The 12,053-nt window shown below is 38.0% G+C and overlaps 1 protein-coding gene and 1 long non-coding RNA gene across 3 annotated transcripts; one reads left to right on the forward strand and one right to left on the reverse strand.

Moving 5' to 3' along the window:
• The first annotated feature begins 275 nt into the window (after positions 1–275).
• Positions 276–6,701, forward strand: LOC140947635 (uncharacterized). 2 transcript variants are annotated; one of them, XM_073396790.1, is made up of 5 exons: positions 287–1,112; positions 1,864–2,025; positions 2,335–2,503; positions 3,882–4,020; positions 4,776–6,701. In XM_073396790.1, exons 1-5 carry the CDS (start codon positions 741–743, stop codon positions 4,822–4,824), a joined length of 891 nt encoding a protein of 296 aa, XP_073252891.1. In that variant the 5' UTR covers positions 287–740; the 3' UTR covers positions 4,825–6,701. The 2 variants fall into 2 exon arrangements, with proteins under 2 accessions (XP_073252892.1, XP_073252891.1); XM_073396791.1 differs by lacking the exon at positions 1,864–2,025 and having other exon boundaries at positions 276–1,112.
• Position 6,702: 1 nt separating this feature from the next.
• Positions 6,703–10,585, reverse strand: LOC140947636 (uncharacterized). Its single transcript, XR_012166993.1, has 2 exons — positions 10,382–10,585; positions 6,703–7,345 (listed from the first exon to the last, which is right to left on the reverse strand). It is a non-coding gene; the product is annotated as an uncharacterized lncRNA (long non-coding RNA).
• Between the last annotated feature and the right edge of the window lie 1,468 nt (positions 10,586–12,053).

Consider the following 12,053-nt stretch of genomic DNA (forward strand, 5'->3'; position numbering starts at 1 on the left):
CGGGCCCCTGTTCCCAGGCTATAATGAGGTTTTCTAATTATGATCTCGTCTTCTCAGGCTCTAGCTAGGAAACGAGAAATTTTTGCTCAGTTAGCATATGTTAGGATTAATATGAAACAGTGCCGGAGAAGCTCACCAATAATTAAACTCTGAACAAAAAGGTCAAAAAGCGCGGGTAAAATATTTCAAACCGGGTCGGAGATGCGAGCAACACGTGGTATAGCTTTTGTTATCACATTTCCAGTCGCGTGTCTCGTTGCATCTCTAAAAGTTGGAAAAAAAGGTTTTTTAGTTTCAGAATCCTTTTCATATAAAGCACAATCAACCACGGCGTTTATTCAACAGTGTTGACTTTTTTTAACCTCCGGGTATTCAAATTGAGCTTCTCTCATTTGCATTTGAAAGAAATGCGTGGAAGTCGAACGCAGTTGTTAAAAGTAGAGTGCTGCGTGTCTGTCTGCAGAAGTGGGTGCTTGGAAACTGGAAAGATTTTCTTGAAACCAGTTGTCCTCGGAAACGCTTGCTACAGGTAAACCGTGGTCAGGCTTGGAGTTCCAACTATTTTACAAAATTTCGGTAAAAGCTACAAGAAACCCGCGGCTGTTGTCAACCTTCTTGCTGCAAAGGGCGAACTTGTTTTGCATCTGACTCAAGATCATTTGTGTTTCCTTAAGCTCTTTCTCTCTTTGGGAGACCACACAAAGACTTCAGTACTTTGAAAAGGACGGCGAAAATTCACAATGAATACAGCCGATACGTTCAAATTAACACAGAATGTTATCGCAATTTTGTCTTGTTTTATCGTGTTTATGACTTCGTACCCTTTTTATGCTGACGCAACACATGCAAGCGAAGGACGTGATCCCATAGAACAGTTCGAGAGCAACGTCAACTTCAGCAAAAACTTCATTGTGGAATGGAAGGTCGACCATGATTCGCAAAGCGTTGAATTTTTATTAAAGGTTACTATTGATGACAAAGGATGGGTGTTATTAGGGTTTTTGCCCGCATCGAACGACTCCTACAAACCAGCTCAGGAGGACAGACTTGAGGGAACAAAAGGGGATTTTGTGGTAACGTGGTTTTCATCTCCAGGACGGACAAAAACTTTGGTAAGAAACTTATCCTTTATCATAAAATTGGGGTGATTGCGATGATAGATAATGCAATAACAACTTCTTTTAAGTATTTATATCTTCCTAGTAGTGTGGCATATCGATCATGTCTGTTTGTCTTTTGCACTAATATGGTAATTATTTCTCGATCCTCCTTAAAAAAAAAAAAAAATACATGAGTATGGAAACAACCTGTAAGCTAAGGTATGAAATATAACTCCTACAAATATTGCATTTTTACTTGTTGTCATAAATCCTATAAAATGTTGTTGAATGAGTCTCTTGTTTTCAAGACTTCAAGAGAATGTAACATCAACAATTTTTTGTAACTGTAACCCGGATATTGACTTTATTTCTTCATCAGTTAGACGGTTGTTACTTTTTTTATATATTTCTATCAAAGTGCTGGTGTCCAAAAAACCAAATATGGCTGTTTGCCAAAAGTAGTTGAACCCTGGCATCTGGCATGACACGCGATGTGCCCTTTAAGCCGCAGTATCAACAAACAAATTCTCTGAACAGTTCTGAAAAGAATTAGGCAAGATAATTTGTTTAAAGATCAGTTACAAAGCATTTCTGTGAATTGATCACCTCTGACACCTCACAAATCTTTAGGAGCTAATGCTATTTCTTTGCATAATATTTGCAAAGTGGCTGAAACCACGTTTATACTTGCTCAGTTCTGTAACAGTCATACTAAGTAAAGCATAAAAAAGTATTCTACAAAAATTTCCAATCGTCTTCACAGGACTTGAATACAATTGACACTGGAAAGTTACAGCCAGATGGTAATTCCACGCCACTAGACTACAATGTGACTGTAGTGCATTTTGCAGAAAACTCAAGTGATAAGGTTTTACGCATTACCAGAAAACTTGACACAGGAGACCCACTGGATGTGCCCATTATGGTAAGCTTCTTGTCTACACTTCAATCACAACAGGATCGATTTACCTTTACTGAGGTCCTCTTTAGGGAGGGGAACGCAAGTTCCTTGTCTCAGTTTCAAAACCAGTGGAGGAGGCCATGTCACTGTCAGAATTTAACTATTATATTTGAGATTATCCTCGTAGCTGTCTCAGTTTCAACTGATCTTTGTCGTTTGTCACCATTGAATCAATCAATATCAATCATCAACTAAGTGCATTTAGTACAGTATATTTGACCCTGAGTGAGTCATAGATCCCTAATAATTTTTTTATCTATTTTCTTGTTAAAGGATCAACCAATGTGGATTGCTGGTGCTTATGGTAATTCTGACGTCTATTTAACAGACTTGTCAAACATTACAGCTGGCGGCCTAGACACTTTGACATTCAAGAAAGTCATTATTCTAAGGGAAACAACAAAAAATAACAGGAAAAAACCATGGCATAAAGTGTTACAAGGTACATATAATGGGAAGTATATAAGAAATAATTCATTTTTGAACTGCAGTTGTAGATGAAAGTGAAGAATGATCATTGCTGTAAATTTTCCAATTTAAGCAATTGGAAAGAAGAAGCCTGAAAAAAATCAGAAGCCCTGATTTTTTTTTTTGAGGCTTCTTCTTTCCAACTGCTTAAATTGGAAAATTTACTGCGATGATCATTCTTCACTTTCAAGGTACATATAATTAAATATCTATCTATATATATATATGCCCTGTTCATAATTTGTCACAAAACCAAAAATATTATGCAGAACAGGAAATTAACCACAAATATATGTTTTTAGTATTTACCAAATCAGAAGATAGCAATTTTTACACATTTTGAGTGGTTCCGGGTACACAGAAAGAATAACCTTGGCTATTCACTGTTCTGGGATGTGATTCAATTTAGCCAGTACCATGCCATTTCACAACAGTTTTGTAAGATGCTTTTTTTGGCAATCAATGAAGCAGTTGTACCTAAAAAAGCAAAGATATTTGGCTTGGGGGTGTTAACTGGTAGGTAGAAAATTCTTTTCCCACATTATTTGCGACAAAATCATGAAAATGCATTCGACAAATACCCAAATACCCATTTACAGAGGTTACTTGTTTATTTTTATCCAAGTCATTTGGTAAATACTAACAGTGATTTTGTTACAAATAGTTATGGTGAGTCCTGGGACTCATCTTGTGAAACATAGAGTCCTTGTCCACGAGTTTAAAAAAACAAGATTGAAAATGCTTTAGCCTTTATGTAACCAGACAGTTAATCTGGAGACAGCTAGATGCCAGAACTCTTTATTACAGTTTACTGAAATTAAAATATAGTCCTTCTATAAACGCAAAGCACAAAAAAGACTAAAATAAATATGCATCTTTAAATAATAGCCACAGAAATGACACGAACCAGATATAATTTCTGCCAAAAAATCTTCGAATCGATCAATCGTTCTTTGGGTCCTACGGGATGCATGCCATGAATTATTTTGCCTCATTGAAGATTCTTATGCATCAGGGATGTAGAACGTAGAGGTAACAAAATTACTATAGTAAAACGACTAATGCCATCAGGAACTGCACAAAGCATCATATAGATTCCTTGGCGCTTTCAATTTAGTGATTATATTCACCATTATTCACCTCCCCTCAGGGAATAGTTGAGTACTAACCAAGAAATTAAGCTAGCAAGTTACAATAAAATTTGGTCGGGCACAAGCTGAATTTTGAGCCAAATTTTTATATACCATTAAGACAAACCAAACACAAGTTACATGAAATAGAAACAAAAAGTTTAAAGTTTAATCCCCTCTGCCTTCGCCCCATAACTTTACTTCATCCTTTTCATGTTACAGAACAAGTGAGGAAGCATTGGATCGGTGTTGTGATTGGTGTGGCAGGATTGTTGACTGTTGTAATTGTTGCTGCAATTTATCTCAGCTCCAAGAGAGGCAAAGAAAAAGTAAAGAAAGTCAAAATGACATTTTACAAGGAGTAAGTCACTTCATTTTCTATGTTTTTGACCTAGGAAATTCAGGTTGAGTGTGTTCAGCTATAGTCAACTCTCTTTTAACAGACACCTGTATAAGACAGATACCTTAGTAAAATGGACACCTATAGTTGGTCCCTGCCTTTCTTTACTCCCTTTATTTGACTCTCTATAAGATGGACACCTCTGTAAAACAGTCACCTAGAGTTGGTCCATGCCTTTCTTTACTCCCTTTATTTGACTCTCTATAAGACGGACACTTCTGTAAAACAGACACCTAGAGTTGGTCCCTGCCTTTCTTTACTCCCTCTATTTGACTCTCTATAAGATGGACACCTCTGTAAAACAGACACCTAGAGTTGGTCCCTGCCTTTCTTTACTCCCTCTATTTGACTCTCTATAAGATGAACTATCAGTCTTAGATGGACACTTGGTGCATGCTAGTCCCAAAGGTGTCCGTCTTAAAGAGAGTTAACCCTTTAAGCCCTAAAAGTGATCAGCATCAAACTTCTCCTTGTAATATTATTTCTTTGTAAACTAGAGTGGTCATGAGAATTACAGACATGATCACATGATGAATTTGCTTGATGTTTTATCAACTTTCTTCCCACGACTTCTGTAGGAAATGAATAGGAGCAACAAATGAGAGTTCAAATTTTGGTCTTCAGGTTTAAAGTGTTAACTGGAGTGTTTACATATAAATGCTTTCATCTGAACACAAAATTTAACTGTCTGTCTTTTGTAACATATCTTTCTACAGTGATGAGGATGATGAAGCAAAAGTGGCATTTCTTCATTCAAGAACTTGATTGCGAGCATGATCACATCTCTGGTTCCTGCAAGACTTGAGACACATCCCATGGTTTTAATACCAGCATGCTTGGCTTTCAAGCATTGTAAAATGAACAGTGAACACCAGTAGCTTTTTCTTCAGAGCTATGTTCCAGGCAACACGCTGTACTCTTCTTTTACCTAAGTAGGAGGGTACTCAACAAAGATGTACATGGCAGAACCTTCACTCTGAGATCCAAACCCTTACCCCCTTTGTATACCACTTTTTGTAAAAAAAGGTGTCCACTTTTAGTATTATTATTATCCTCCCTTGACTGAAGGGATGAGATGCATGGAAAAAATGCCCCAAGTGACTTCTGATAAACTAATAGACCCCCCCCCCCCACCACCTATGTTTAACAAAAAGAGACTTTGATGTTACATCAAGAGCCATTTTATTAGTGCAATATTCCTTGAACTCCTTCAATTAAGTGCCAGCTTGGTCAGTCCCTTTTCAATGTGAACAGTCTTGTTTTTTTTGTCATTTGGTAAAATATTAATTTCTAATAATATAGTGTCCTATACATCTGTTCTTTACTGGTATATTGTCATGCAGTGCTTCTCCCTATGATATTATGGCTGTGTAGGAGACCGCTAAAACCCTTGGTCCAAAGAAAACCATGCAGCAAAGCTGCCATAACAAAGAACAACATCAGAAATACCTTTTAACTAAATGGTGATAAGCCAGTGTATATACCGGTAGCTGGATATGCCTCGATCTAGCTGTGATAATCATCTGGGCCAGGTTGTTCTAAAGCCAGCTAAGATATACCAGGGTTAGTGCAAAATTTGAATTCAGATATGAAAGCTCAAAATGCAAATTTAGTGTAATTTTTTTGTCAACATTTTGATGATTGGATGCTCTAAAGAGAATATAGAAAGTTATCTGAGTAAATGCTTTTGTAAAAAAGAAAAGTAAACCCAGATTAAGATTTAACCCCGGGTTAGCACTAATCAGTCTCCCAACAACTTTGCCCTGATGTCAAATTGTTATGGCCAAGTTTTAGACAGCTCTTCCAAATGTTTTAAAAGTACTCTTTAATAGTATAGAACATGCATGTGTAAATATTTTTCATAGCCCCGGTTGTTTAGAAAGCGGATAGTACTCTCTTTGCAGACAATTCATTATCCAAAGAAAAATCATATTTAATGCCTTGTGTCATTCAGAGGTTAATGATTTTCTCACTGGGTCTCACTATTCACTTTTTCAACCCTTGGGCCATGGTTGTCTTGTTTGTTGAGCTTGTAAAAGAGGTAAGAAAGGAAATTCTCACACACTGAATGAATGTGGGCTGGATTTGAACAAGGATGCCAGGAGATTTCACACTTGGTCAACACTGCAGTCTTTTGAACTATTTCATATCTCATGGGAAGAAAAAAATATATATCGTTTTCACTTGCCATACAGAGCAACAGCTTTCCTGCCAACCTGCCAGCCCCAACCCTTCCCCTCCCCCCCCCCCCCCCCCTCACCAACTTTCTTTGTCACTTTTGTGTCATTCTTGCCCAGAACCTGCCATTTCTTTTGGTAACATGGCAGAGTTTATGGCAGAGTGGCTCTCGGGACCCATTATGCCCTTGTGTTTAGAGATTTTGTTTGTTTAAAGGCCAACTTTCCAGAATGCTCTGTTTGTGTACCATAAGTAACTTCTTAGCTTAGTTTCAAAAGTGCAGAGAAGTGGCATTCAGCTTGTGGGAATTGTTTTCTAATAATTGAAGTAGTATCAATAGTCTGCATTTCTGGTAAAGATATAAAATAATAATTAATAAACTACATTAATTACACATTTTATATATCAAAAAAGTAGACAGAACGTTGTTTCTTTACATTAAAATTTCAAACAGACCTTACAAACTAGAGTTCTCTTCTTTTACTAATTTAATAAAATCAACCCCTCTTACTCTATGGCTTGGAAAAAACGAACACATGGTCACAACTTATGTTGACTGTGAAATACAGCAATTTGGCTAAACTTGTGAAAAGGCTTAACATTAAAAAAGATGAAGTTACTGTTTGATAATAATATTCAGATTTATCAGGAAAGTGAACTTAAAATTTTACATGTTTTAGGTGATAAATTTTATTTCATAGCCTACTTTATAAGAGCAGCATCTTGTCAAAAGAGCTCCTGATGCATGTGAAGTCAAACATACAAGTAGATGAACTACTTTTTCGACGTTTAAAGCAACATTCCTGCCCAAATTAAAAGGAAGAAATCCAGCAACCTCTGCATGGTCAGTAATCTTTTTTCCAGCAGTTCTTTGTTACGGTATATAAAAATATCCAGAAATTTCACCAGCCATTAAAAGTGAAAGTTTTCGTCTAACCTGCACCTGTTAATTTTAATCGTCAGTTCCATAAACTAACATTCAGTGAGTGGAGCCGCACAGTCCAATACAAAGAGTGATGAGCAAGCAAAGATAAACACATATTCAACATCTGTGCTCTTGTCGTACCAAAGGGGGATTATCCATTAAGAGCTTTGTAAACATAAGGAGCTGCAAAAGTAAAGATTGAAAAATTGAGTTGTAGTAATTAATTTAAAAAGACTCTGTAAATTTTCTGTTTTTTGAAAGAAAATGAACATACAAAACGGCTTGCCAAGAGTCAGGTCTGTGCGACATTTCATATGCGAGATATGCGGAAAAAACGTTTTACCCAAATTTATAAAGGTTTCTATGGAGACACCATGTTGGTGTCCCTTTGAGGGGTGCAAATATGGCCACTGGAAACCAACAGCAACATCTCAAATTTGAGTTTCCTACAAATGCGTGAATTCATCTCTTGAGGAACTCATAATGGTCAAAGCATAATATCTACTCTATTTTGATACCAAAATTTTGAAACATTGCTAGCATTTTTAACCCACATAAGAGCTTTCCAAGCCACAAGCTAAATGTAGCATCAAACAAAAGCCTGGAAATTCAAGTGTCCTCTATCGCAAAACGAAGGACCCTTTTGAACTGAAAATTTGTATAAATAAAGGTGTTTGGGTACTGTAATACCTCATGAAAATAGGAAGTTTCTTAGTTTGAATTTTGGTGACGTCATGTGAAAACAGAGAATAGATTTTCTTCCAGCTGAACAAATAATTTCAAATAACAATATGATCATTGCACTGGTAAATGCAATTTAAGTAATTGCAAAAAAACCCGAAAATGTTCTTTGAGAATAAAATGATCAACTCTTTTCACTTTGTTTTGGTAATTTCCTTTTTTTCCTCAGTCAGTGACACAAGTGGCTCACAGGACTCTAAATAATGGCCGGTCAAAGCACAATGTCCGGACTGATTGGGGAGTTGAATGGTGAACTTTTCACCTTGCCGGTCATGTTGACCCGTCACATTCGATCATATTGAAAATAAAATAAATTGACATTTCCATGCTGTTAAGTTGTTTCAATTGTTATCAGTATGTAGTGAGTCGCTGTATATTGCAGAACTTTGATCTGAAATTCTGGGCGAAATGCAACTAGAACTGTTATTTACAATTCACGCATTGAAACAGACATCAGGGTTCACACACCAGAAATCATCATAACTGGAGGCGCCAGACAAATTTTATGTGTACGATAAGTAATGGTAACAGGACTGAGTGGAGTCCAATTTGGTCTGTAATCATACGAGGGATTAACAAAATCGGACGACCGCGTAGCGGGAGTCCGATTTGTTTAATCACGAGTATGATTACAGACTGAATTGGATGACACGAAGTTCCGTTACCAATTAATCATAACTTTAACAAAATTTGTGATACAATAGGCTATTTTTTAAACCAAAACACAAGAAATTCGAAATTTTGTTTTGCTAGCAGTGAAAAAAAAAGCCATTTAAGCGCGCGTGTGATGGCGCGTACTGTCCAATTAAGGCTGAAATCAGGGCAGTTGAGAGCCAATCAGATTTGACAATTTTGTTATAGTTATGATTATGATATTTAATGTGTTATGCATTAGTCTTACAGACAGTGACCTATTAACACACATGAGCTTATTTTCATTTCTCCGCTGTAAATTATTAATATTTATTGTTGACAAAATGAGTGTTTTGAATATTGCGTTAAGCTCTAAGCAGAGACTTTTTTGGAAATATACAATGCCAGTTTTGTTTCATGGGACCCTGTTTTTAGAGTTATTTATCTTACAAATTTGACTGGCCAGAAACAGTACGTGACCGAGCTAAAATGAATTTGGCTGGTCATCGTGTCTGGAGACTCTCCCGCAATTATTCCGAACTCTGGGTTGGAAAAAAAAATCTGAGTATTTTCAACAGTAGTCGAACCAATGACATACTGGTTACTAGTTCAGATGGTCTACCACTAAGCTACAGTTAAATGGTCTCAGCTCCCACCAGTCCACTGCTCAGTGGTAGAGCATCTGGACTAGAAACCTGGCTTCAGTTGTTCAAAAGGTAGATAGCCCTATCCACCGCAGGGGCAGATCTAGGGGGAGGGTGCAGGGGGTGCACACCCCCCCCCCCCCCGAGATGACCTGCAGTTTTCTAATAAAACTGGTATTCTGCCAAAAAAAACTGAACTATGTGGTTTATTGGTGTTGAAGTAGAGCAAGAGACGAGTGCACCCCCTCCTAAAAAAAATCCTGGATCTGCCCCTGCACCGGATAAATCACTAAGCATTAGGGGAAGCCAATTGTGCTATCCAGTGGATAGAGATCTGTCCCGTGGATAGCGTTATATCCACCTTTTTGAATAACTGGGGCCAGAAGGCCATAGGTTCAACGAGATTCAGGAGTACTCAGATTTTTCTTTCAAGACAACTGTGTTACTGACTTCAAAACTCTTCCATCTGGAGGGGGGTAAAAGGGGCTTATGAACAGCGCAAAAACTGCACAGATATATGTATAAACACTGCATAGAATAACATCAGAAAACCGCATTGAAATTACCCCCAAAAAATTCTTATACTGCAATACCACAAATTAAAATAAAAATTTCGGCAAAACCGCACCAAAATCGAGCAAAACCACATCACCGCAAACCATTAGGCCCCCCTCCATCTGGCGTGCAGTATAATTTTTTTTTTTCTGATGCTCGTGATTATTGTCTTTCTCAACGTATACTTTCTTAAAAAGTCGTTTCCATATCACAAAACCCTTGGCAGACAAGAATTGAAAAAACCATGGTTCTTAATTTCTTGGATTTCTTATTTTAAGAAAAAACAACTCATAAAATAAGATTTCGTTCCCTTAAATTCAAACTGCCTATTTAAATTAAGGAAAAAAGAGTTCTCATCCTATGATTTGTTTTAAATTTTTCTCGTAAAATAAGAAATTTTTTCGTTAATTAAGAGATTCGAAGCAATCTCGAATTTAGAGTGCCAACGAGACACTAAACTGGGCAAGCATTGTTGTTTTTTGTTCTATGATAGCAACCTAACAGTATTAGAAGCATGTTTGGAACAAGTTCATTACGACTATGTTTATATTATCCGACCAAAGTACATAAAACAAAGGTTCTTTCATCTTAATGTTCTCGTTCTTCAAAATGCTAAAGCTTTCCTCAGAGCTTTCCTTAAGCTTACCTAATCTAAGTAGAGCCACATAGGCAACGAAAGCCTTCATTGTAAACCAAACATTCTTCCTGTTTCTCCTTTTCTCTTCCTCTATAGCAGCTTTATCGGGCGATACACCAGCACCAGGCAAACGAAACATCATGAAAATGGCTTGTTTTTGGCAACCTATAAAACTAGAACAAGAACGACCGGCAACAGAAGATTTGCACCAGCACCATGCGGCAGGGTAGTACTTGGTGTAAGACTGCCCAAAATGTCCCGAGCCACCGCCAATCACAGATTATGTTGTGTACGATACACCAAAATTCTTCTCGTACCCCATCTCCCAACTGGTAAGTGGACTTCCTTGCCAAATCACAAGCGAAAAGCTATGGCCTTAGAAATGAGCCTTATTGTAGACCTCCCTCCTCAATCTATAGACCTCCTAGAGCACTAGCCTGTTCCAGGCGTTCAGATAGTAGAGCGCGGGAGAAAAATTCACGAAGAAAAAAAACCGAGGGGAGACTTGAGGGGGAAAGGGGGAGAGAACGGCGTTTTCTCGCTCTCGTCCCCCCCCCCCCCGCGTCCCCTCCCCCGTTTTCCCGGTGTACAACTTCGACTCGCTCCCCCACTTACCGCCACGCTCTACTATCTGAACGCCTGGAACAGGCTACTAGAGCACGTGTCACGGGATGGCGGCTAACATCTTTAATATATACCTCTGGCGAGGAGCGTTGCGTGATCACATTAAAAAACGACTGTGTAGCAGACTACCGTGTGGCACGAAATTTTGGCGGTAATTTATTTTTGCGGATTGGCGGTTTCTTGGTGTTTTGCGGGAACTAATTTTTTGCGATTTGGACAGATTGGTTTTTCTTGCTGGGAATTAATTTTTGCGATTTTTAGAAAGTACCCAGTACCCAGCATTGATAATATTTTCGTTTTTATTGAGTACGTCCAATAGCCATACACATTTTCAAGCAATAAACCAGAATTTCGTTGTTTTTGAATGGAGACACGTTTTGATTGAATAGACACGATTTCTTAGTACTGTATTTTTGTGTATTCTTTTTAAGTTAGAGAATATTTACTCTGGAGTGAATGTAAATTTTTGCGGGAAAAATGTTTGCGGTAATTTTTATTTACGGGAACTCATTTTTGCGGATCGCTGGAAAAACCGCAAAAATCACAAAAAATTAGAACCCGCAAAAAATTTCGTGCCGCACAGTAGCTTAGACCACGTTTACGTAGTCTCCTTCGCAGCCGTTTTTAGGGTCGTCACGTAACGCTCCTCCCTTTACAACGGCTACGAAGGAGACTGCCGTTTACACTGCAGGGGAGTTATCTGTAAAATAACTGATTCGCCTAGAAATTTTCTAACGCTTGAGAAAGGCTAAATATTTTCTAGGTAACCGTTCAACCAGCCTAAGATATTCATAGTTTTGCTAATAACTTGCTTACGATTTCCAGAGGTTGTGTTTTTCTTACCAAGATATAGCGATTTTTGTTGCGAAAAAAGGTCTCCAGAAAAGTTCGGTATTGAGACAGAATGTCTCCTAGAGTGCAGCCACTCCTAAGTAGTCCCTAGGCCTCATTGCGCGCGGCCGATGATCAACAATACGCTACTGGTAAAGCGGCGTTACCAAGTGATCAACGCGTCAGACTCGCAATCCGGCAAACCTGGGATGCTGACAGCTATCTG

Source organism: Porites lutea, chromosome 9 (genome assembly GCF_958299795.1).
Source record: "Porites lutea chromosome 9, jaPorLute2.1, whole genome shotgun sequence".
NCBI classification, from domain to species: Eukaryota; Metazoa; Cnidaria; class Anthozoa; order Scleractinia; family Poritidae; genus Porites; species Porites lutea.

Coding starts and splice junctions, on each gene's coding strand:
- LOC140947635 (XM_073396790.1), top strand. CDS start 741: ATGAATACAGCCGATACGTTCAAATTAACACAGAATGTTATCGCAATT. Junction 1,113..1,863: donor CAGGACGGACAAAAACTTTG/GTAAGAAACTTA, acceptor TCGTCTTCACAG/GACTTGAATACAATTGACAC. Junction 2,026..2,334: donor CACTGGATGTGCCCATTATG/GTAAGCTTCTTG, acceptor TTCTTGTTAAAG/GATCAACCAATGTGGATTGC.